Below are 26,533 nucleotides of genomic sequence, written 5' to 3' on the forward strand. Positions count from 1 at the left end.
ATCTTAAGAGACCCTTGATTAAAGAAAAAAATCCTGAAGTCACATATTTGTTGTTGCATGCTAATTAGATATTATAAGTATTGTTAATAAAATGTTGCAAAGTACTGTATCTCTAAGAAAATCTGTTTCCCTTGACTGTGGTTCATAATGACGGAGTCAAAATTTGTCAAATCACTGGTTGGAGGTAGGGGATAGAGGAATGGTGGAGGCATAAGTTTCAGAAACGAAAGCTAAGAGATGTCAGGATGGTGAACAGTTTGGGAACTAGATAATGAGGGCATAAACAAATGATTGAATCCTAGGCAGACAGCGTAGTTATTAAAAGTGCACCTCAAACTCTGGTGGCATAGTGGTTAAGAGCTACAGCTGCTAACCAAAAGGTCACCAGTTCGAATCCATCAGGCGCTCCTTGGAAACCCTTTGGGGCAGCTCTACTCTGTCCTGTAGGGTCGCTATGAGTCAGAATCAACTCAATGGCAACAAGGTTTGTTTTGTTTTTTCCTGAAGTTAAATGGCTTCAAACAAACATAACAATGATTGTAAAGATGGCTCAGGACTGGACAGTGTTTCCTTCTGTCATAATAAGGCCACCATGAGTCAGAGTCAACTTGATATCAGCTAACAATATCAACAACAACACTGTCTTTGTGGTCTTAAAAAACAATAACAAGAAACGTAATAACAAAAATTTATGTGCCAAGCCTTATGCTAATCCCACAACAATGTAAGACATAGAGATGCTAATAAATTACTTAATGTTTCAAAGCTTATTTTTGCATCTGTGAAATGGGGATAATAATGCCATAAGGTTTGAGAGTATTAAATGAGTTAGCAATCTGTAAGTTACCTTAGTACATGGTAGCCTTCTGAAAATGAAGCCTCTTGTTATTTTTAAGAATATGTCATGTGACCTAAATCATCTTTGTTTAAAAAGTCATATTAAGCTCCATATATTTAACTCTTAGTAACGTATAATACTCACGTTTGTTTTTGCACACAGGGCCCCCTGGACCAGCTTCCTTTCCACCTGCAGGCTATCAAGGAGGCTTGCCTCTGGGATACTACAGTCCACAGCATCCAAGTACCTTCCCTATGTATCAGCCAACTGGTCGTACCCAGCCTATTCAGTATCAGCCTGGCAAATATCCTGTGCCAAATCAGTATGTCCCAGTAACATGGATGCCAGTGCCAACTCCTATGCCAAACTGCCCACCTGGTCTGGAATGTTTAGCTCAGGTATTCCACAGAAATCCACATTATTTTCATCTGAAGTATATCCATGGGGATGTAATAAGAAAAGACAAATGGCAGAATAGGGTGGGTAAAGGAGATGGGTCAGTGACGACAGATGTCTGGTTTATGAGATTGTAAGAATAGTAGTGTCAATGTGAAGGGGGAGCAGAGTGTATCAGGGTGTTCTCAGTGGGAAGAGTATGGCTTTTATAAAGAATGTTACATTGAGTTTTAAGATATTGAAGACATCCAGTTGATGGCAGCTAAAATAAAAATAGGAATAAGAATAAAAGAATACCGTGCTACTACTAGCTGGAGTGTCATTTGCTTAGAAGTAAAGAATTGACATCAAGAAAAGTAACATAAAGGAACAGAACACTAGACAGTGGACGAATCCTGAATGCCTTAGCCCATTGCTTTTCCTCATCACCTATAATGTTCATCAGCCACTCCTGCCATCCCCAAAAACATACAATTTAAGTAAAAGTAGGAGACCTACAGAGGGTATTGCTTTAAGCTAACTCCCAGAAATCCCCTCCCACAAACCCTTAACTCTCTCCCATATACCGTAAATTTACGCAAATAACGCATGCTATCTATGTTTGTCTGCCAAATGCATCCTTGGCATAGATATTATGGAGCCACCAAGACATCTAGATCAAATGCTGAAGTGCTATGTAGAGTTGATGTACCAAATGATGTGGTTGAAAAACCAATGTTAAATTCAAAACAATTACTTTAATGAAAATAAGATAAAGCTAGTATTAGAAACCCCTCAGAAACTCCTGAATCTTGTTTTGGTTTTTTGGAAAGGGGGTGTTGAAATACATTATCCAAATCTGTATTGGGAACAAGGACTTCTCAATTCAATACTTATCTCTCCACATAGTCAATCAAGTATTCCTATTGGTAAACAATTCCTTAGAGTTGACAAGTTTCTCTTTTCACTTCCTTATATTGATAGGGACCCTGTTAATCCTGTGCATTGAAAAATCATAGGTATAGTGTTACAGTGTCGAAAAATCCATTCAGTTGGGTCAGGACAATTTCAATTTTACATGAGCCAAAGATATTACTAGGTTGTGTTCACAAAATATCAAAAAAAAAAAAAAAAAAAAAAAAACCGTCATTCAGGTGAAGTGCTGGAGCAAAACCCTACATTATTTCTGAATGTTATAAAATGTTTATAGTTAACTAAGTTTTGAAAGTTTTTTTTTTTAATGCTTGATGATAAACCTTTTGTTGTTGAGTTGATTCCGACTCATGGCAACCCCATGTGTTGCAGAGTAGAACTGCTCCATAGGGTATTGTTGGCTGTAATCTTTACAGAAGCAGATTGCCAGGTTTTCTTCCAGGGCACCACTGGGTGAGTTTGAACTGCTAACCTTTATATTAGTACCCATTGCCCTTGAGTCAATTCCAACTCATAGCGTCCCTATAGGACAGAGTAAAACTGCCCCAAAAGGGTTTCCCAGGAGCATCTGGTGGACTCAAACTGCTGACCTTTTGATAAGCAGCCAAGCATTTAACCACTGTGCTACAGGGGCTCTTTTATGTTAATAGTTGAGTGCAAACCATTGGTACCAACTAGGGACTTTACTTGACGATAAGCCCAGAAATCGTCCTTCCAAATCCAGGATGTTCTGAAGTCATTTCTCTTTTAAAACTGTATAGATTTAACAGTAAATATTTAAAAATAGTTGCTTAACTTTTATTACTGACCAGTTAATATATTTGATGGGTTTTATTTACCCTTTCAGGAATGTGTAGATTTTTTAAAAAGTAAACATAAGAAGAAATAAAGTATATGTTTAGAGCTGGATAAACCTGGTTTTAATTCTGGCTCTATCATCTACTAACTCTACAACTTTGAATAACATTCTTAGCCTCTTAGTCCTTCAGTCTTACCATCCACAAAATAGTACTATCAATGCCTGCCTTCTTAGGTTGTTATGAGAATAGTCAGTGAGATAAGGTTTATACAGGACCTCACGTTTTCAGCACACAGGACACACTCAAGGGATGTGTGGATGTTATTAGTTGAAATGCTTTCTTGGATGTGAGTGGAAGACATACAATCATTTTCTTCATATGCCCTAGTCTTTTTGACATCTCATGCACCAGTTACATGGATCCTTATCAGGACTGTCAGGACGCCTTAGAGCCCAACATAGTATGATTATCTGACTAGAGTTTTTGCTTTGGTAGTGATCCACCAGCTTCTCAAAGACGTGCTCCAGAGTAGCCATGGTGTCTAAATGGGCAAACTTCTTCCACATTAAAGGACATCAATACTTCAGGATATTTTGCTCAGCAGTAGGCACTCTTACCAAGAATTTAATATCCTGGAATGTTTTTGAAGGGCCTGTAAACCATTTTAGTGGCCACTTTTGAAATTTTATAAGACATGTTTATTAGACCCTCTTCCACAATTGTGTTTTCATACAGAAAAAGTCTTTGAATTAAGCAAGGATTGTGTCCTCCCTGTCCCCTGCTATTATCAGTCACACCACAAAACCTTCATGTCCAGTTAAGTCACTTTCAATTTCACTCGTTTTGACATCCATTTTTTCATTCATTAATAGATCAACAAATATTTAGTGAGATACGGTATTTCAGGCAGAGTTTGGGGTTTAGAGATTAAGAATGATCTAAAATTGCGTACAGTGTAACCAGTCTGTTCTCAAGGAGGTTTTTTCCCTTCTGCTAGAATATTCTCAAGTATAATGGAAAACCGGTCACACTGCCCATCTTGGGAATGATTTCCAAATAAAATGAAGATTCTTTATCTAATGGTATTCCCAACCTCCCTTATCATGGTGTCTCATCTCAGAATTTTTCTTCTCCTCTCTCTTAATTTCATTAAGGTGCTTGCTGCTCTGTTGGGACCTCACCCTTATTACGTGTGCATCTGGGGAAGACCCTGGCATTGGTAGCCCTAGCAAATGGAAGTCACTGTATTATTCTCTTTCAGAGATACTATTTGTGAAGTAATATAAAATAGGCCACTCCTGTGTGAGGGCCTCCTGGCTAATTTGCTCTCCCTGAGCCACTGACAGAATTGCTTCTCCTTGGCTGGTCTGTGTAAAACCATCCTGAACAATTTCAGTCAGTGGATGACATGTTAGAGGCTGGGGAGCTGGAGCAGCTAGGAACAATCTATAGAAACACAGTATTTTCTAGATGTTCTTACTGTACCAAGTAGGTAATGTCATACATTAGGCAACTGGCTGAGTCCTTTACAATGGAGCTGAAGGATAAGTGTTTCTCCTAGCTGGGCAGCTGTGTTAATCTCCATCTGATCAGGTACAGACAGATAATTTCACTTGATAAAATATTTTTAATTAGTTCCGATCTACTTCATAAAGTTATCTTTAGTTATGAATGGATTTATTGTAATAGCTCTTTCTTCTGTTTCTTTTCTAATATTAATTTGCATTAGTTTTGTTATTTCTCTCTCTCTGATTACTCTGTTCTATCCCAACAGTTGGACAACATACATGTTCTCCAGCATTTTGAACCTCTGGAAAGTACGTATGATTTTGTAGTCTTCAGCAGTATTTGTTTGAAACAGGTGGAAATTTGCATTAGCCAAAATCTTTTTTATGTTGATTATTTTCTAGTGGTTCGGGAGAAAATATTGTCCTCTGGGTTGGAAACCCTGGTGGCGTAGTGGTTAAATGCTATGGCTGCTAACCACAAGGTCAGGCACTCCTTGGAAACTTTATGGGGCAGTTCTACTCTGTCCTGTAGGGTCGCTATGAGTCGGAATCGACTCGATGGCAGTGGGTTTGGGTTTGGTTTGGTATTATCTTGTCTTCAAGAAGTTAATAAAGGGAATCATTTTGTATAATGTTCTCTGTTTATACATCTTATGATGATAATTTCTTAGACATGAAAAGGACCATATTTATTATCTAGTTGAGATCCCTGCTCTTAACACATCCCTTCTCCTTCACAGTCAGCTTTCAGAGATGAGGAAAAGAAGAACCCGGGAGAATAAATGAATTAGCAGGGGTACCCTAGTCAGCTGGTCGGTGGCAGAGCTGGAACTAGTATTGAGAATTCAACTTCGGCCCAGTGCCCTTTCTTTGGAAGTTAGAAGAAGTGAGCCCAGGGAAACATGAAGCCTGTTCTCTGTTCATCAGGACAGGAGTGCTCCGTACTGCCCCGGCTTTCCATGTTCCTTTGGTCACCACACTGGGCCTTTGCCTTTTCTTGGTTCCTTCTTCTGTTTGGAATTATTAGTGACCTTGGTCCTCGTAGCATATTTCATGAGCTGGTTAATTGATGGTCCAGCGAATAATCTCACACCAAAGTCTTATAATTAAAATTTTATGAATTCAGTTACTCTAGAAAAGTTTCCCTCTTTTATGTGGAAAAATTTAAAAAGCATTTTAAACCGAGCTTCTTAAATGTTTTAAATTTTCAAAACTATTTACGTACTTAGAGGACTGAGGAATAAATTTTCATCGCTTGTACACATTTCACTACAACGTTTTAAAAAGCTATTTTGCTTTAAGCCCCAAAGAAATGCTACCCAAGGACTTCTTGAGGATGATTTTCACAGCTTCTTATTTGAGGGGGCTTTCTTGTTTTATTTTTTAGTGATAACAGATTTTGAAACTAATAACAGATATGACGTTAAAAACAACTCGGACCAGATGGTTTACATTGTAAGTGAAGATACGGACGACTTCACCAGGAATGCTTATCGGACACTGAGGCCCTTCGTCCTCCGGGTCACAGACTGTATGGGCAGAGAAATCATGACGATGCAGAGGCCCTACAGGTGCACCTGCTGTTGCTTCTGTTGTCCCTCAGCCAGGCAAGAGGTCAGAGAACAGAAGTCTTACCCATTGTGTCTTCCATTCAACTCTTCAGGACATGATTGTGGTCCTTCTGGAGCAACACGAGTAGGGATTTTCACGGCTTTGCCAGTCAGGATGGAAGAAGGTGGTGGGAGGAAGGTCCTAGTTGGTGGGTCAGCTTCAAATTGGGGTGTTTAGTCAATGACCATTATTCTGTTAACTGTGTCTACTGAATGAGAAATTTATGCAAACTGACAATAGTCATGTACATTTATCTAAATGTATCTGCTTATCTCTAGATAAGATATGGCTGAAATGTAAATGTATGCTGTTAGAATTGGAAGAGACTTAACATTTATGCTACCCATCAGAACCCAGACCTTTCTACAGATTAAAAAAAAAAAAAAAAAAAGTTGCTGTTAAGTCAATTCAGACTCATAATGACCATAAAGACAGAGTAGAACTGCCCCATAGGGTTTCTAAGGAGCGATGGTGAATTCCAACTGCCGACCTTTTGGTTAGCAGCCGAGTTCTGAACCATCACTCCACCAGGTCTCCACAGATACAGAAAAGGAGGCTAGAAAAGACTAAGTGCCACATGAGGGTCTCATACTTGGTAGGTATCAGTTCTGGAACTGGAAGTTATAGCTTGGTATAGTTAAAGTAAAGAGCCCTTGTGGCATAATGGTTCGAGCGATCTACTGCTAACTGAAAGGTCGGAGGTTCAAGACCACCAGCGGCTCCGCAGGAGAAAGATGTGGCAGTCTGCTTCTGCAGAGATTTACAGCCTTGGAAGCCCTGTGCTGTGGAGTTGCTATGAGGTGGAATCAAGTCCATGGCAGTGGGCTTGGATAGTTTGGTTACTCTTATGACTGTTTGCTTGCAGGGGAAAAAAGAAAAACAGTTTTAGAGAGGCCAACCAGAGTTTGAATGGCAGATATGCCACCTACTTAAATTTGGGCCATTTACTTCATCTCTTTGAGCCTCGGTGTTCTTATTCATAAAATGAGCAGAAGAGATTACTGTAACATTCAAATGACATATGAAGTACCATCCTTCATCAAATGTTAGTTTATTTACAAACTTTTGATTTCTTCACCTGTAAAGTAGAGATGATAATAGTACCTATTTCATAGGATTGCTTTTGAGGATTAAGTGGTAAATAAATACCAACAGCTTAGAACTGTGCCTACATATAGTAATCAGTGAATCAACCTTTGACCCACAACATTATCTACATTTTTTCCCAGAATTCTTCAGTTTTATTTGTACTTATTTGTGTATGTGTGTGTGTATGTGAGTATGTGTATTTGGTTCTATGCAGTTTTATCACCTGTGTAGGTTCCTGTATCCCCCACCACAATGCAAATAAACAACAGTTCCACACCAGAAAAATCCCTTTTTATAACCACATCCACCTTCCTCACCACCTTCTTCTCTAACTTCTGACAATCACTGATCTTTGCTCCATTTTTATAATTTTGTCATTTCAAAATTTTATATAAATGGAATTATAGAACATGTAAGCTTTTGGCATTGGCTTTTTACACTCACTGTTGTTACCTTGAGCTTCATCTAAGGTGTTGCCTGTATCAATAATTTATTCGTTTTTTATGGCTGAGTAGTATACTATAATATGAACTTCAAAAAAATTCATTTATTTTTTTACAATTTAGATGAGATCTTAGTTCTAAGAAGGTATCAAATTTATATGTATGCGTATATGTATATATGAAGGATGATATCTTGATTTCACAATCAGTGAAGCTGAGTGGTTCTGCCTTATGATGACCTAGGGGACCCAAAATTCTTAGGAAAGGGGATATGACACCATAGAAATGGTCAGAGCTTTTACATTGGGCTTATACCAAATAATGTAATCTTAATGACCCTTTTTTTATCATAAAAGAGTAAGACCTTAGTTCTTCACGAAGGAATACTGTGAAGATAATTAAACTGAAAAAGGGTGGTAGATAATACTTTGTAAATCTAAAAAGGCTTTATGTACACACACACACACATGCACACACACATACACACTGTTGGTTTTACAGTGCACAGTTTTGGGGTGCCTCTTTTCTCTTTTGTTTTCTGTTATAATTGTTAGGTCTGAGCTTTGATTTCACCCTACTTAAAAGCTAGCATGTGAGCTTGTTACTGACTTACTGACTCATGGATTCCGTCAGAAGACAGGAGACTCTGAGATCAGAGACAAAGGACGTAATCATGGCACAGCAACCGATTTGAGCATCATTGTGTTTATATCAGTTCCCATGACTCCAAGTCCTACAGGGTCAACATGGAGGAATCCAGGTGACCACTATCTATGCAGCTTAGGCATGCTGACCTTAAGCAACTGGCCATTTTATAGCAAGCAGTAATTAATCAGTCCTACTTTGTCCTGAAGGGAGACATGACCTCATCCCTCAAGAGGGCTGTCTGCAAATACAACCCTAAGAAATAACCTAGGAAAGAGTGGTCTGGTCTTTGCGTTCTTGGCACACTCAGCAAGTCATATAGGAGTGAGAGAGACCTCTGGAAGACTCTGTTTCTTCAATCATCTCCCTAGTCCTAGCATGACTTAAGAACACATCTAGGCTGTTTGTGTATGCGTGTATGTGTATACGTATGTATGTGTATACATGTGTATGTGCAATACATATATACCCACACATACACGCATGTAACATCCTGCCCCTGTCCCGGCTTCATTTGCAGCTGGAGGTACAGTGTCCTCCTGGCGTATCCATTGGCTATGTTGCAGAGCACTGGAACCTGTGCAGGGCCGTTTACAGCATCCAAAATGAGAAGAAAGAGAATGTGATGGGAGTGCTTGGGCCGTGCGCAACCTATGGCTGTGGTTCTGATTCTGTTTTTGAGGTAACCTAAACTTAATCTGGAGCCCTTGTGACACAGTGGTTCAGTGCTTGGCTGCTAACCGAAAGGTAGGCAGTTAGAACCCACCAGCCACACCATGGGAGAAAGATGCAGCAGTCTGCTTCGGAAAAGATTTACAGCCTTGGAAACCCTATGGGGCAGTTCTACTCTGTCCTATAGGGTCGCTATGAGTTGGGATTAGACTTGACAGCAATGGATTTGGTTTTTTGGAATCTTAATCTAGTATTTCCTTACACACACTAATAGACCTCAGAATGATTTGATTTTAGATTTTTTTTTCCATGTGAATTAAATGTGGTTTACAAAATCACTTATAAAATGGGTAAAGTAAAACGAGGAGAGGGAACCAGTTGACATTAAATGAGTTTCAGATTACTGTTCATGGGTTGCTTGATTTCTAAAATGTGAGCTCCTTTATTATGATCTCACTGCTTAATAAAGATGGAAAGAGCAAGAAACCATTTAAAACATTAAGCCTTCTGAGAGTAAATAGCCAGACCTTATCCTTTAGTTTAAATTTGGCTGCATTTAATTAATCATTTTTGCCAAAGAGTCTGAGGTTGGGAATATTGGTACAGAATTGTCAGACCTTTCTATACTTGATCACAGAACCCATGGAGCACTCCTGAGACTGTGCAGGCTGCTTAGTTGTAGGATAAACATCTCTCTCCTTCCTCAGAAATAGGATGACAACGATAACGTGGATAAAACTCAGAAAAGAACATATTATAGTATTTTCTCAAAAAGTGAAAACACTTCCATTTTGTCTTTATCTCAGTGGCTACAAAATGATTCTTCATTACTCTACGAGTCTGATAAAGGATACATCTAGAAATATTTTTAAGGTTCCTTTCTGGATGTCTTGTAATCCGGTAAGGCTCATCATGTACGAAAATTGCTGATTCACATATTTCCTGTGGCATCCTATAAACTTTCCTCAGTTCTAAATTTACTTTATCATATCATTAAAAAATAAAAACTGTTACCATCAAATCGATTGCAATTCATGGTGATCCTATGTGTCACAGAGTATAACTGCTCCATTGGGTTTTCTTGGCTATAAACTTTATAGAAACAGTTTGCCAGACCTTTCTTCTGTGGGCTGGGGTGGAGGTCCAAACAACCAGCCTTTAGATTACCAGCCAGTCACAAACTGCTTGTATCATCCAGCCTCCTTAGTCATTGCTCATTTAATAAAAGGCAATTGACGAGAAATAGAAATTGTAGATAAGCCAAATTGTGGGGAGGAAGGGGATCGTTCCCCTCACCATGTGACACTGGGAATTAGCATTTGGGTATTTGTGCTGTGGCTAGGGTCAGGGTCTCTGTTTTAGAAGCTGAACTCTTTGGTGTCCTGGGATACCTTAAAGAAGACAGGGTGATTTTGGCCCCTGAAAACATGAATGATCATATGGAATTTATGAAGCGACAGTGCCAGGGCTCTCTTCTTTTCTGTAGTGGGTCTTTAGAATGGAAGAGACTCCCATGGTCTCCAGTCCCAACCCCTGGCCATATCAAATAGAATTTAAGAATCAATTCAAATTACAGTTCCTCCAGCCAGCTCCCCTCCATGACTCACTTTAGGATGAAGAAAGAGCATTGGCCTGAGACTAGCAAGATTCATCCCAGCTCAGGTATTAATCAATTGGAAGACACCTAACTTTTCCTAGCCTAAGGTTCTCATTTGAAATTATGTAATTATGTAGCCTTTCCCTGCACTCTATTTATGCTATTTCAGGGTCAACTGCTTCTAAATAGAAGAATAAAATGTATTTTAGTAACTTTCAATGGTCATACAGCCCCGTTCTTGTCTTTCTAGATCACATCCCTCGATGGTATGTTTACCCTCGGTGATATTACTAGGAAGTGGAACGGTTTGTTATCAGCCATGGCAGATGCTGACCACTTTGACATTCACTTCCCGTTAGACCTGGATGTAAAGATGAAAGCCATGATCTTCGGAGCCTGCTTCCTCATTGTAAGCTTCTTCCTTTTGAGTTATCCTGAAGGAACTGTTCTTTCTGCTGAGAAGCAGTTGTGGCATAGCGGGAAGGGAACTTTGGAACTTCAACACTTCCTGGCTGTGCCACTTCCTAGTTACATGGCTTTTGCAAAGTGCTTCATCTGCAAGCCTCAGTCTCCTCATCCATGAAATAGGGATGAAAACCCTTATTTTTCAGAGTTATGAATGTTAGCTATCATATATGCAAAGTGGCCAGCAGAGTGCTTGGAACGTGTTATGCATCTAGTGAACGGTAACTCTCATCGTTGCATGCTGTTGGTCATTCTCACCACTTAAAAATGCCTATCTTATGGTTCCTTAGTGAAATAAAGTAATTCCAAAGCTGGTTTCCTTCCCGCTCCTCCTTATTGTCTTGCCATCAGTGTATACCTTGGTGGTGGGCCATCCTTAAATTTGTCAGAATTCCACTGGCCTCTCCTGAAAGCTTTATGGTTAATGTTCTTAAATATGTAAGAATATTATATAAATAACAATGATAATATTTACCTTCATAACCTAATTAAAACATCCTAAAACCGAACCAAATTTGTTGCCGCCAAGTCGATTCCGACTCGTAGCGACCCTATAGGACAGAGTAGACTGCCCCACAGAGTTTCCAAGGAGTGCCTGGCGGATTTGAACTGCCGACCTTTTGGTCAGCAGCTGTAGCACTTAACCACTATGCCACCAGGGTTTCCAATAGCAGTTGATAAATTTGATACAGGATGTTTTTTCTTCATTTTAGCAATGAAAATTTAGTAAATCGGTATCAAAAATGGAAAGCTTTTGGCCACCATCAGTTCCAAGTTGGTAATTGCTGTTCTTCATATTAGATCCTCTTTATAAAGATTTTATTAGACTTATTTATTCTTAGCTTGAATGGGAGATTGCTTGATATTAAAAGTAGAGCTTTTGTTTTTAATATAATACTAATGATGAAAATGTTTTTCATTCCTGTAGTACTTTTCTGCTTTGTAAATTGTTGACACATGAATTACTTCTACCAACACATTACGTAAATTATTTTAAATGTAGCTAAAAGATATCCTAATACAATATGTCAGTTTATATAAAAACAGGACAATATCAAACTGTCCTCTTATTTAAAAAATTTCTTAATAATCCTTTAAATTTGATTACTCTTTAAAAAATTATTTTGCTCTAGTCATGTTTTCCTGTATACAGATTACTGTTAATCAAACAGAAGTTTTCTGCATAGACACCTATTAATTGATCAATATCTATACATAATTCTTTTTCTGATTCTAGGACTTCATGTATTTTGAAAGATCTCCAACACAAAATTCAGGAAGCTAGAGGGACACAGTCAATCAACAATTGTCGTCAATTAAAAACATTTTTTTTAGTTGGATCGGGCCTACAGTCAACCCTCGGTGATTTGCAAGTATACTTCTCCGCTTTGCAGATTATTTTATGAGGTGTTAGCTTTGACAGGTAGGCTGAGAGTATGGGTGCAAGAACACAAAATAAATATGCGTTTCAACTGAGATCTGTCTACTTGGTAGACAGGCGTTCACCCTGAAAAAGCTCCAAGTCATTAACTAAGGAAACAAAGACACAAAGGCTTGAGAACACTGTCAACATGAGATCAGGGAAAATGAGTTCCAGAGCTCTTATATTAATAGGGAGTGAAAAAGTTGGCTTTTTAGAGCCTCTTTGTTGGAATAGAGGGAAGTGGTTTCCATCTCCAGCTTTCTCCTACCCTCTCCTCTCAGTCAGTACGACCTGTCACTGAAGACAAGCTCTATCCCAGATGAGAAGAACCATACTCTTCATCTTTAAAAACACGAAGGAAGACAGAAATTTTATTTTATTGTACACGGAACATTTTACTTGTGTTCCTATATCAAAACCTCTTTGCAAAGTTTACCAACTTTGATTGTATTACAAAATAAAACATGGATTATTTTTTATCGTAAGATTTATATTTCCCATGCACATTCCCTCATTCATTATCAAGGACAATCAGGAGCTGTCTATATATGGAAACAGGATCAGACTATCAGGAAAAGAGCTGACCATACTCTAGCAAAATCTCTGAGCAGTTAGGGACCTCAGGGCCCTTCTAAGAAGCTTGCATTTAATACATTTAACTTCTCTTGATCACTGATGCCTTACATATAAAATAAGAAGTTTGGACTAATCTCTAAGACTGCCTGTGTCTTCTTTGTCTCTCATTTGATAATGACACAGAGAAGGAGATAACAGTCGTATTTTTTTTTCAAGAAGAACCTTGGTTATTACGGTGTGTTCTGATGGCAAGAGTTGGAGTTCCGTTTTTCAAATTTTTACTGTGGCATTTTGTGTAGCACTTTATAAAATTGAAAACTACAAATTCTGACATTGCTTAATATCGCTTCACCGCTTTTTGTTTACATAATAGAGAAATCTGTATCTGTCCCAAGAAGAAAACAAAACAGAGCAGTCATACTATTTCTCCATGATCCCGGGCTTATCAATCAAGATTATATAGGATCTATACAGTGCCAAATAACCTTACCAGTTGTAATTGTTTGTATTAACTACAAGCATAGTGTGTAAGTGAATATATTCCAATTAACTGACCTTTGTTGCACTTTAGCTTCCTATCTGGACTTGGGCTGTGTTCTTTCTCAACACAGCCAATATGTGGAATAGAAATATATTCTTCTGCTCGGTGTTAAACTAAAACAGCCTGAGTGTTGTGTGCTGCGGTTTTTCAGAGATGGGGGCTTAGCCCAGAATTCTTTTTGAAATGAAAGAAAGATGCCTCATTCTTGAGTTATATTCAACCTTTCATGGTAAAAGCTGTCTTCATGGTAAAAGTTTCTTGTAACTTTCATTTTTATAAGCTACTAACTTAAAAAAAAATTAAAGCTGTTGCTTTCTAAAACAGTAATTTTTCTGCCTTATATTTGGAAATGGAATTGCAGTCTTGAACAGACACATATATTGTTTGCTGTAATGACATATGATATTTTATATAGAAAATAAGGCAAGCAGTATTCAAAAAGCTTAGCTACATAAACTTTTCGTTTTTACTTTCTTGCATTCCATAGATTCAAAGACCTGCTGCATAATACTAAAAATATATATATTTAGCATAAGACGTAACATTTCGAATTTCTGCTTAAAGTTTTTGTGGTATTAACATGTCTTTTACAGTGACATTTTTCTATTTCTTTACAAAAAAAATACCAGGTAGTATGTATTTTTATACTATACTTCATATTATAATTCCTATATTTCTCAATGGTATTTCAGTGTATAGAATGGATCAGACTGATGTAAACCAAGGGGAAACTATTTTCTGAAACTTGAGTGTTTTCATGTTTCGTCATATTGTTTTTAAATAAATACAATACCGGTTAATAGTAAAGTACTGCGTCATTTTTTGACTTGCAGTTGTATCTTTGAATATGTTTTATCACAGGGGTTTTGGAAGTAATTTATTAATTATCAGGTGCATTCAGGAGCCTTGCTTTCTTGTTTAAGTGTAGAGCTAATGAAGTCTATTCTGTAGTTTTTCATAGTGGTGACTATCTTCCTGATATAACTAAGTTATTTATAAGTGCTATTGCTAATTCATTTATTTAAGATGCACTTAAATAACAAGTATGAGATTCAGCATCAGGCTGCCATTCAGGAAAGCTGCCAGAATTTGCAACTGTCTTTGAAGAATGCATTTTTTTAAAAAAATTTCTTAATAAACAGATTTTCCAGAAATTGTATAAAAAGATGGTTACCAGATTAATTTACTAGCTGGATTTCCCAACCACCTAGATGTTCAGTTCAGTCCAAGTATGGTTCCAGGGTATGGCAGCCTGCCCGGATTGGTATTTAACAGTTGGCTACATTTCAGTCCTTTTTTTTAACTCTCAATGTTCAAGGTTTAACTTAATTTATATTGCGAGATGCAAGCTTGGGAAATCCATGGGTCTGGATTTAATAAACTAAGATGGAATTCAGCTGTGTGGCTATGGACAGCTAATGTTGAGTGGATCTTTTTCTCGTAACTTGGTTGACCTACACAGAGCACACATTTCCCATTTGTTTGAAGGCTGCTTAAATGGTAGAGCTCAGAAAAGAAAAACAAAAAAAGATGCATTCCAGCTCTCATCCAAGTGGGGCAAGATACTATGTTACCTGACTGCATCTAGCGTGGTGAATAACAGTGTGTGATAGGCATTTGGTCACTGTCTACTAAATGAATAAAAACACAGTTGGTGGATATGTTTCTGAAAATTATAGTAACCTAAAGAAAAAAGTTTCGCCATCCATTTCAGTCCTTTATTCTATCAATAACTACTTCATTGAGCATCTACTAAGTACAGGCACTCTGCTATTTCTGAAGGCAGAAAAATACAAAGATGAGAAATACGCAGTCACTGCTTCTCAGGGTCTCCCAGTCTAGTGGAGGAGACAGACTTGCAGCTTAGCAGAAGACACATCCTTGAGGACCCTAATGGACATGCATCCAGTGAGCTACTGACACACTCATTAGGGGCCATGTGACTAGCACCATCTCCAGTGTCATACAGTGCATCTCTGTTCCGTTTCATCAGTGAAGCCTGGCAGGCTGTATTATACAGACTTCCTGGAACTGCTGGAGGTAACATGTATTTTTACAGTCATGTTCACAAGCTGATTACATGCTAAGTGCAATTACAAAGGTCAATTTAATAAATTTTCATTAAAAAAGTACACACAGTATCTGATACATCTAAGATGCTCCAAGAATATTTGTTGAATGAATGAACGAATGGAAATCCTAATATGTGTAAGATACTATGCTAAGTGTCCCAGGAGACCAGATAAACAGGTAGTCCTCTGTCCTTCAGCAAAGACAAAACAAGTACATAAATAATAGTACCCCAAATCTAAACAAAAATTATTGCCATAAAATAAAGGCAAAGTATTTTGTTTGAAAATATATATATTACTAGATTTTTTACAATCACGTGATAAAGTAGATGTCAATCCCATTTTTCAGAGGACAAAGCTAAAATTCTTCAGGAGGTAAGAGTAAGAAGATGGGGTTGCTGAGGGCTTTCTTCCTCGGCTCTAACTACAGAGCTGACCAGTGCCAAGTTTCCCACCAGATACCTGCTGAGGCAACTGCCTGCCTTCACCCTGCTGATTTCCTGGTTGCCGGAAGTAGGAGGCTGGTGGTGAGTATTCACTGGTATGGAGACGGGGTTGAGGGAGGTTCTAGGGCTGGGGTGACGGAGTGGCTCTGCTATAAAATCAAACATAAAAACCCACGGCCGTCAAGACGATTCTGACTCGTAGTGATCCTGTAGAACAGAGTAGACCTGCCCCATAGGTTTCCAAGGAGCGGCTGGTAGATTAGAACTGCCGATCTTCGGGGTTAGCAGTCTGTCTCTTAGCCACTGTGCTACCAGGGCTCTAGAACCCACCGGAAGTAGGTATCAAATCCTAAAAACATGTCTTGGAATTAAATAGTTTTAATTGTTGCCTGTTAAAATTTCCTGGAGTTCTTAGTTCTGCTGCTTCTCAACAAAGGAGCCACATGTGAAAGCAGGTAAATTTTAAATGAGTCATTGCTAGGTTTACCTCAGGATTTGATTCCGGGCCAGATGGCTATGCATCTGGGCACATTTGGAGAAAAGTCAGCCTAATGAGGTAACTGGGATTCTGTGACCTGGCTGTAGTAATGACACTGATGATGAGGACCACAAGAGCAGCTAACCCTTTTTAATGCTTCTGATATGCCAGGCACAGTTCTAGTTTTAGTGACTTTTCATACATTATTAACTCTTTTAGTTCTTACATCAACCCTATGTGATAGATTAATAATTCCCATTTTACGAATGAGAAAACAGAGGTTAGGTATCTTGCACAAGGTCATCCAGCTAGCTCTAAGTCAGCAAAGCCATTATTTACAGCTGGTTTTTTTTCAGAGGCTAGTTAGCCATTAAACCATGCTGCCTCTCGCCTGTGTGTTATTTCTGATTTCTGTGTGTGTTAACACAGAAATACAGGAGAAATATAGGAAAATGGTGGCGTATGTCCTCATGTGTTTTCAAGTTCAGGATTATGGCGGGCAAACCCATGAGGCTCAGACAAGCTCTTACCTGAGAGTATGCTTTCTCCAGGGAGGTTTTCTTTTGCTTCTGCTACTGCTGTTACCAATGGAAGGCCACATCTTACATTCTTATTTTGGTTTGGTATTACCCACAGTCGTGTGTATATTTTAAATATGAACCCCAGAGCAATGAGGACAGATGATCTTTGCGAATCTCAGGGAAGATATTTTTCCCTACTAGCACAGGCCAAACTAGACGTGCTTTCTCTTAATCTCCATTAATCTGTCAGTGATTTTTTTTCCCCAGTCCTTCTTTATACAGATGTGTGTTCCTTTGCAGGCTCTACCTTATGGGAGGTCTCAGCTTCAGTACTCCTTCTTGCTTAGGCCCTCACCACTCGCCTTTCCTTGGTTGGTGAAATCAGACTGATTCCCTTGCTGAGGGCAATTGGCAACTCCCTGCCTCATGGAAGCCAGAGGAAGTCTGCCTTTGTGTGATGTTCAGAGTGTTCCTTTCTTTTTTCCTTTCTTTTTAATCTTACTTTCCCAGGAGCTAAACTTTTCATTTAAACAGCTTATACTTTAGTGAGACTCCCTAGATGTCTTATAACAAGGGGGTTTCAAGGTTGTCTAGTTTCCAGCGTTGCCAGAAGTGGATGTGTGACATATTTGTGGGAACAGCACATGAGTTTTAGGATGAAATATTCAAGACAACATGATTTAATATTAAAAAAAAAAAAAAAGCCTGTTGCCGTGGAGTCAATTTCACCTCACTGGAGAGACCCCATGTGTTACAGAGTAGAACTGCCCTATAGGGTTCTTTATGGAAGCAGATCACCAGGCCTATCTTCCGAGGTGCTGCTGGGGGGGTTTGAACTGCCAGACTTTAGTAGTAGAGCGCCAATCGTTTGCACTACCCACGGACCTTAAACAAATATAGCAGTTAAAATGATTTTAAATTTGCCAATTATTGCTAGATTTTGGGAGTAATTTGCAACTAAATACGTTGTTTTCTATTTGAGATGACATACGCTGTGTCTTATATCGCATCAAGAACTTCGGATTCTCTGAAAATGCGTTCAGTGTTTCTAATACCGTGTTGTCAGATGAAAGATACTCATTTAATATGGTGCTGGCAGCTGTTCTTCAATTCAGGCGTACATCAATATATTTTGGGAAATTACAGAAACAATCTTTTCCTTGAAAAGTTTTGTAAACATGTTTGCTCAAACTGTCTTAGCCAAAAATCACTGAACATAATTTGAGTTTTAATGTTTTCAATGTTAACAGACATAAGTAAATAAAGTTAGAAATTAGACAGTTTTTAGGAACTCTTGATTATGCAGGGATTGGCAGAGGAAAGGTGCAAGAGAGGTCATTGGAATAAAAAAAAAAATCTTTTGCGTTTTTTTTCCCTCTACGTCAGAAAGCTGAATAAAAGTCTCCAGTAGGGGGCAGCACCAGCTCATGGATTTGCCATTTTCACTGCTCGCTTTCTGTGAGTGACACCAATTGACAGATACAGGAGGAAGACACAAATCTTTTTTACCCTGGTCAGGCTGTTTTGAGGATTTGGCTATGTTCTCCTGCAGCAACGGGTGTATAGAATGGTGCAGAATCACTTACCCTCACTATCTCAGGTGGAGCTGAAAAATCAGAGGGTGCCCCGGTGAGGTTTGCCCATGCAAAACTTGACTATAAATAGGAAGGAGTCTTCTTAATACAAGGAGCCCTGGTGGCACAGTGGTTAAGCTGCTAACCAAAAGATCGGTAGTTCAAATTCACCAGTTGTTCTGAGGGAGAAAGGTGTGGAAGTCTGCTTCCATAAAGATTTACCACCTTGGAAACCCTGCGGGACAGTTATACTCTGTCCTGGAGGATCGCTAGTGAGATGGAAATCAACTCGACGGCAACAAGTTTTTATCCTTCATGTGGGTAATTCCTGACCGTTCAATTCTCTCCTCTCTCGATTCTCAAATGAACCAAGTCTTCTGCCCATTTTCCCAAAATGTAAAAGAACGCCAAAGCAGTGTGATCCGAACTTGTTTCAATAAAGGAATAGATGCAGAGTTGTTTTCTACTTGAGTGGTGTAAGACAACGATGAAGAGACTCCACTATTTAAAACTCGTTTACCTGAATCCAGTAGGATTTTCAGGCTTCCAGATTTTTCCAATAAAATACAAACTACTCCCAGTACAGAATGCATTGTCACATCACAAACAAATTCCTGCAGAGGTGAGTGAGATAGACTGACAGGGTAGGCTAGGTTATGCTGTGGTGACAAGTAACCCCAGTCTTGTGGCTTAAAGGAAATCTTAACCCCTATAACTGCAGTTATGATCCCATTTGGAAGTGGGTTTCCTTTCTTATATTAATGAGACAGGATTAGTGTAGGGTGTGTCTTAAGTCAATCTCTTTTGAGACATAAAAAAGATTAACAAGCAAGCAAGAAAAGCAGAGATGAGGGAAGAGAAATGTTAAGTCACATAAAGATCACCCAGGAACAGAAGTTCAAGGAGACGAGAGCCTTCTTCCAGAGCAGCCAGGGAGAGAAAACCTTCCCTTAGATCTAGCACCCTGAATTCAGGCTTCTAGCCTCCTAAACGGTGAGAAAATAAATTTGTTTGCCATAGCCAACTACTTTTGATTGTAATAGCAGCACTAGATAACTAAGACACTGACACGCTTGGGGTCACCAGGAGTCGGAATTGACTTGATGGCAACTGGCTAGGTGTTTGGGGTTGGCGCCTCCTGGTTGCACATTAGAGCCACGTGGAATACTTTGAAAAATCCCCAGGCCCTGGCCTAATCCCACAGGAGCTGCATCAGAATCTGGAGTTCCTCAGGGGATGGCAACGTGTGGCAAGGCCAGGAACAGCTGCTGCTGCCCGAAGGTCTCCAGGATGGTTCCTCTGATTTGCATGTAACCTGGTGGAATAAACGTCCTTGCTTTCATCCATGTCTCAGCCAGATGAATAGTATTGCTAGATGAAATACAGGACAGCCAGGTAAATTTGAATTTCACGTATACTTTCTTAGTAAACGCATGTCCCACGTAATATTTGAAATTTACTTATACAAAAGAGTTATTCATTGCTTATCCCAAATGCAAATTTAATTGAGCTTATCCTGTATTTGTGAAATTTGACAGCCCTACAAACGAAGTGCAAATGGTACTCCAAAAATCACTGAGTAGTGTATATCTTCATGTATGTAAAGATTCCTGGTAGTACAAATGGTTTGTGCTCAACTATTAACCTAAGGGTTGGAGGTCTGAACCTACCCAGTCGTACCACAGAAGAAAGGCCTGGCAATCTGCTTTCATAAAGATTACAGCTAAGACAATCTTATGGAGCAATTCTACTTTTTAACACATGGGGTTGCCATAAGTCAGAATCCGCTGGACAAGCTATGGTTTGGTTTTGTTGTTTGTTTCACTATGTAAAAGAGCTTTTCAGGAGACTGATTACTTGAGGAGGATGCAAAAAGAGATCCCCGTGCTAATGGCCACTTGTTATTGGGTGTCCTTGAGTTGATTCCAACTCATAGCAATCCTATATGACAGAGTAGAACTGCTCCTTAGGGTTTCCTAAGCTGTAATCTTTACGAGAGCGGATCACAAGGTCTTTTCGCCCAAGGAGCTACTGGTGGGTTCGAAACTCTGACCTTTTGATTGGCAGCCAAGAGCTTAACTTTTGCACCACCAGTGCCTAGCAAAGCATCCTAAAAGGCTATATTCATTTCTCTTCCCTGAGAGTCCTAGGCTTTATAACAGCCAACTTAGCTTCTTTGTTGGATTCCACCATCCAGCTGTCCAAAACTCCTCTCTTATTCTACCCCACCTTCATAGTTTCCTCCTTTTGACCAATGAAGCCTACTTTCAGTTTTTATTGAACCACACAGAAACAGTTCTAATCTAAGAAAACACACAGATGGGCTGGTCAAGGGGTGTGTGTGTGTGTGTACTGTTATGACTCTTGCTCCATGTATCATCCCACTTTTATTCATGTGGGAATCTAGTCATCAGGGTAGAGCCAACCAGTGTTAAACTAGGCTTTTTGGAAAATTTGTCTCCTGAATGCTGCTTTCAGTGTCCATTTCAAACCTAAGCCACAGGGGCTCCTTCTGTAAACAGTCTATTGAAGAGAAAGAAGGACTTTTATCTCTGCCAACTTGTAAACTCCATTTTCTAGATTCCTCCATTAACCACACAAATTGCCACCATTGATAACAAATATACAACAAAAGGACATCAGACCCTTGAATTGTAACAGTGTCTAATGTTCATTTGGGAGTGGGGAAGCAGCTATCCCATAAGTATTGGGTGCTTTCTGCAGAGACGTTGTGATGTGTAACTGAGTGCATTAGACTCTCTGGGGCCAGACATTGATTTGAGTCCAGCAATGGGCTTTGCAAACCGAGTGATCTTAGGCTAGAGATGATGCTCAGTGCTGCTCCACTTTTTGACCTGTGAAATTAAACTCAAGATGCCTGCCTTATTTTCATCGCTGTGTTACTGTGGTAATTAGAATGCGATAATATATGTGAAGAAGACTGAACCATGCAAATACTAGCATTTATATTAGGTGAAAGGTAAGAAGGAAGAGCAGGAACAGAACTTGTTTTGCTCTATACAAGAAAGCTTACAGGCTCTTCTGTAGTCCCTTATGAGCTATCAAAGTAAACTGACCCCAAAATACCCTCAAGGGATAAAAGAAATGTCTGGTTAGAAGGCCAACTGTAAGCACTGATTTTTAAGGAGGAGAAAAAAAAAGATAAGAAGTGCCAAGCCATAAAACTTACCCTTTTTGTGGCTCCTGGCATCATAACTGGGGATTGTGGATTTGTTAAATACTCATGTTCCCTGCCCTTGGTTAGATGGAAGCATTAAGTCATCAGAAATGAAGGCTGAGTCACAAACTTATGCAAAGATCCCAAAGCCTGAGTGGCAAAGTAATGAAATGGAAACAATGTGTATGGATGCCATGTGTCCATATGTCTCTATCAGCTAATTTAAAGCAGACCTTCCAACTGGTTCATTCCAGCTTGAACCCCTGAGAGAATTTGCATTTCCACCCCAGATATACTGAATCAGAATCCACCTGGGGATCTTGATAAAATTCTTATGTATAAAAATTTTTATGTATACGTAAGAATCACCTGGGGATCTCCTTAAAATGTAGATTCTGATTCAGTACATCTGGAGAAGAAATGCAAATTCTCAGAAGTGGTTTGAACCAGAATGAATGGTTTGAAGCCCTGGTTTAAAGTCCCCCTTAGGGGTGGGGATCTCCTAAGGTGTCTATTGTTCATAAAGTTTGGACATAATTTTTTGAAAATATCACCCCAAACTACAAAATTGAGGTTGTGCTAAAAACTTAAGGTCTCATTTGAATCACTCACCACATTCATTCCTTTATCTAGAGTCTACCATCAAAGAGGAGTTACCAGATCAAGTCACTCTGGATCCTAAAACCCTCCTCCCTTGGCTTTCCATTGCCTGCAAGTCTAAAGCAAGCTCTGTCTCCACTCAGGGTCCTATATCTTTTGTCCCAGATTTTAAGATAGTTAACACCTTCTCTTCTTACGGCGCTTTCTCAGAAAGGCCAGGCCAGTCTGTCTAAAATATTTTCACTTCCCCGGGCCATTCTCCACTTCTTCTCAGCACTTGCCACCATCAGAAATACCATCGGTTTATTTTTTCACAGTAAGTTCTGAGAAGGCAGGGTTCTTGTGTATCATGTTTACCACTCTATCCACACAACCCACAGCAGTGACTAACAGGAAACAGACCAAATGAATGTTGAGTAAATGCCATTGAATACATACAAAATAACCCCTAGAGAGAGAAATTCAAAAGAATTTCAAAGGTCATGGATAAGAATAACGTCATTAGAATGATTGTGTCCTGTGTCTAGTCATCATGACTCCCTGGAAGGAGACACAGCATGTTTGGAACCATCCACTGGCCATAAGAAACCTTTTATTTACCAATCTTCTACATTATATATTCAGCTTGACTCCCTGTTGTGTTCTTCTAAATCTTTTAGGAAGAGACATTTGATTTCTGTCCTGGGATAAAACCTGGGAATCTTTTTTCTCCTCATCTGTTTTGTCTCCGGAGCCCTCTTGGTTAGTTCCCATGAGGTGGCTGGGGTTAGGGAGATGGACTCTAAAAGACAGGATGTGCCAAGAGCAGGGACGGATTATCCCATAAGCAAGGTATGCACAGGCTTACTCGTGCTTACTTACTAATCTGTAATGCACAATTTCACCTGGCAATCTTCTCCTGTAAAGATTTACAGCCTGTCCTACAGGGTTGCTATGAGTCAAAATCAACTTGGCCGCACACAACAACAACAACATATCAGCTGGCATTCCCAAAGTTCATTTTGGTCTGGTTATCTCATCTAGCTATGCCTTTTATTATCAGCTCTCTTTTAATTATCCTTTTAGAGAGAGGATTCTAAAGGCAGGAAAAACATCAGATTGTAATTTGGACTCAGGAAAAACTGATTATCTGTTGGTTGTAAGAAATTATATGATTTGAGAAACAGTTTTTGTTAAAACTACTACTGAATTTCAGTTAAATTTTTAGATTTAATGCTCAACACATTTTATGTTTAAAATATTTTAAATGCACTCTAAAGGTTCCTGAATACACAAATGCAGTTATAAATTATCCGCTGTCTAGGAAACTGGTTAGGCTTATAGTTTTACACAAGTGAGTCTCAAGGTGTGGTGATGCCGGTATAGTAGGCCTGTACATGTGTAATTTATCATCTGGCTCCATCCATCACAAGAACAGCCAAGTAAACAGTTGCACCTCCAACTAGAGTTTCTACAGCTCTCGCTGTGTGGAGACTCCTAACCAAGACTTACGTATTCACAATGGCCCCAGGAACTGTAAAAGATCTTATCTTTAAGCTATGGGGATTTTAAAGAATTGAAGCCGCCATATTGTTTCTTTATGAGAAATGTTTGAAAATATTTAAATTATTTCATAAGGAAGCTTTTACATTTTACTTTATATAAAATTTTAAATTTCAGTAGTCTTAAGAATAAAACACTCAACTCATTCATTCAGCTTAAAAGAATTTGCCTTCTAGCTTTTGTTGGTATAAAATTTAATTATTTGAACACGCAGCCACAAAATCTTTTGCTTCTAAGTCAAAGAGAAACCCTCCAGACTGTATGCTCTGTATTTTCTGCAAGTTTTCTGGGGAATACATGCACAAAATATCTTAACTATGAGTAGATATTTGCATACCATAAAGCACTTTTTCGTAAAGAAGTTATTGCAAAATCAAATAAGTATGGATTATTTTCCCCTTGGAAAATTAAGGAATCACTGCCTCAAAATTGAATGGGAAACTTTCATTGAAAAAAAAATGCCACATGGTAATGCTTTATTTGCTGAGTTCGATGCTGAGTATATGAATATTCGTTGTATTATTCTTTATGTTTTTAAGCATCGCACATAAAATTTATTTACAATAAAGTTTCGAGAAAGCTATATAATAATACTTATATAATTAAATAATAAACTCACTGCTGTCAAGTTGATTCCGTCTCGTAGCAACCCTGTAGGACAGTGTGGAGTGCTCCATAGGGTTTCCAAGGAGCAGCTGGTGGGTTCCAACTGCCGAGTTTCTCTGGTTAGCCTGAGCTCTTAACCACTGCACCACCAGAGCTCCATATAATTAAATAGCTGCTTCTAAATGTACGTAGATAGTGTGTATTGAACTACTGTCCCATCCCAGGGACAGCTGGACCTTTTTAGTGCCCACCCAACGAAAGGTTACAGCAACTACTGAGAGGAAAAAAAAAATCTCAAGAATGGTATAGTGGAAACAAACAAAATCTTATTTTAATTCTATTCACTTTATGAGTTTGAACTGTCTTGGACTTTATCTAAAAAGTGGTATCCCCTGCAATCAATTCTCCGTGCAGTAGTTGGAATGATACTTTGCAAAGGAAAATCTGATCTTGTTTCAAACTCTTCTGTGGCTTCTGACTGACATTGGTATACAGGCCAGATCTTCACCCCAGCCTTCAATGCCCTGCTCTGCTCATCTCCTCCCCACCAACTCCCAGCCCCTGGTCACTTATCTACTCCCATCTCCTGACTCACCTCCCTTGCTCACAGTGGGACAGCAACTTGGGTTGTTCTTCTACCTTATCACATTCAAACTTGTTAGTTCTCCTGCCCAGAACTCTCTCTCCTTTGTCTAGTGAAATTCTACTCACTTTTCAGGTCTTTGTTGAGGTATTTTCTCACCCAAGCCTTCCCGGGTCAGATTAGCCCTCCATACCTGCCCACCTCGGGGCACTTTGTGATCCCCACTTTTATGACATGCACCTTGCTTATGTTTTTTTTTTTTTTTTTCAGCCTTTGTCCACTCTTACAAGTTGTAGGTTCCATGAGGCTCAGGAATGTTTATATTAGTTGAGCACACTTTAGTCCCACTACCCAGGGTATACACACTGCTCAGAACTTACAAAGGAATGAATGTATTTGGTGTGTAATAAAGCATCAAAATGGCCTTAATAAAAGGTGCATTCATCCAGTCCCTGAGGGCCACAGTAATTGATTTCAAACACCCTCTGGCACATTTCATTTCATTGAGGGGAAGCATGAATGGATCAGGGCAGTTTAGTTGGACCATAAATACGTCTCTATGGACAGATAAAATAAGCATAGATTATCTACCAAGACTTCTTAAAACATTTCCTCTCCGATCACATAATTCCCATAGATTAAATTGTACTGAGGTGTTATTGCATACAGTGAAAAGCACAAAACTTAAGTGTACAGTTCAACCAGTGTTATTGAGTACCAATCAAGATAGAGAATATTTCCAGCTCACAGACAATCCCCCCACCATCTGGTTCTAGACACAGCAAGTGTTCTGATTTCTATCCCCAGTTGAATATTACTCAGAAACAAAAATTAAAGGTGCTACCAATACAGGCAGGCACATGGATAAGTCTCAGAAATATTAGGTTGAATGAAATAGGTTGGACAAAAGAGAGCACACAGTATGATTCCATTTATATGAATAATCAGATTTTAAAATGCTTCTTCAGCACAATTTGGGCTGCCCCAGGTGCCAGTAAGAAGCCCTAGTGATTTAGTGCCTAAGTGCTATGGCTGCTAATCGAAAGGTTGGCAGTTCGAATCCATCAGGCGCTTCTTGGAAACCCTAAGGGGGCATTTCTACTCTGTCCTATAGGATCACCATAAAAAAATCAAACCAAACCCAGTGCGGTCGAGTCATTCCGACTCATAGCGACCCTATAGCACAGAGTGGAACTGCCCCATAGAGTTTCCAAGGAGAGCCTGGAGGATTTGAACTGCCAGCCCTTTGGTTAGCAGCCGCAGCACTTAACCACTACGCCACCAGGGTTTCCAGGGGCTCTGTAAGTCAGATTCAACTCCATGGCAACGGGTTTGGTTTTGGTGTTTTATGTGCTGATATGGGCCCGCTCTGCACTAGGGGGCACAAGTAAATTCTAGCTCTTCGTGCCTCAGAGAT

At 39.2% G+C, this 26,533-nt stretch overlaps 1 protein-coding gene across 12 annotated transcripts in view; it reads left to right on the top strand.

The window, feature by feature from the left end:
* The window catches only part of PLSCR4 (phospholipid scramblase 4), an 82,573-nt gene extending 59,034 nt beyond the window's left edge, over positions 1-23,539 (top strand). For 9 of the 12 annotated variants that reach the window (XM_049867747.1, XM_049867740.1, XM_049867743.1 and 6 more), the window contains 6 exons: positions 1,001-1,236; positions 4,721-4,763; positions 5,842-6,068; positions 8,763-8,924; positions 10,762-10,920; positions 12,214-23,538. In XM_049867747.1, coding sequence (XP_049723704.1) covers positions 1,001-1,236; positions 4,721-4,763; positions 5,842-6,068; positions 8,763-8,924; positions 10,762-10,920; positions 12,214-12,261 — 875 coding nt within the window. In that variant the 3' untranslated portion in view covers positions 12,262-23,538. Of the gene's footprint in view, positions 1-1,000; positions 1,237-4,720; positions 4,764-5,841; positions 6,069-8,762; positions 8,925-9,720; positions 9,815-10,761; positions 10,921-12,213 lie in introns of those variants that run through there. The other 3 variants (XR_007515126.1, XM_049867749.1, XM_049867750.1) reach the window with 3 other exon arrangements.
* The last annotated feature ends 2,994 nt before the right edge of the window (positions 23,540-26,533 follow it).

This window comes from Elephas maximus, chromosome 23 (genome assembly GCF_024166365.1).
Source record: "Elephas maximus indicus isolate mEleMax1 chromosome 23, mEleMax1 primary haplotype, whole genome shotgun sequence".
Classification (NCBI taxonomy): Eukaryota; Metazoa; Chordata; class Mammalia; order Proboscidea; family Elephantidae; genus Elephas; species Elephas maximus.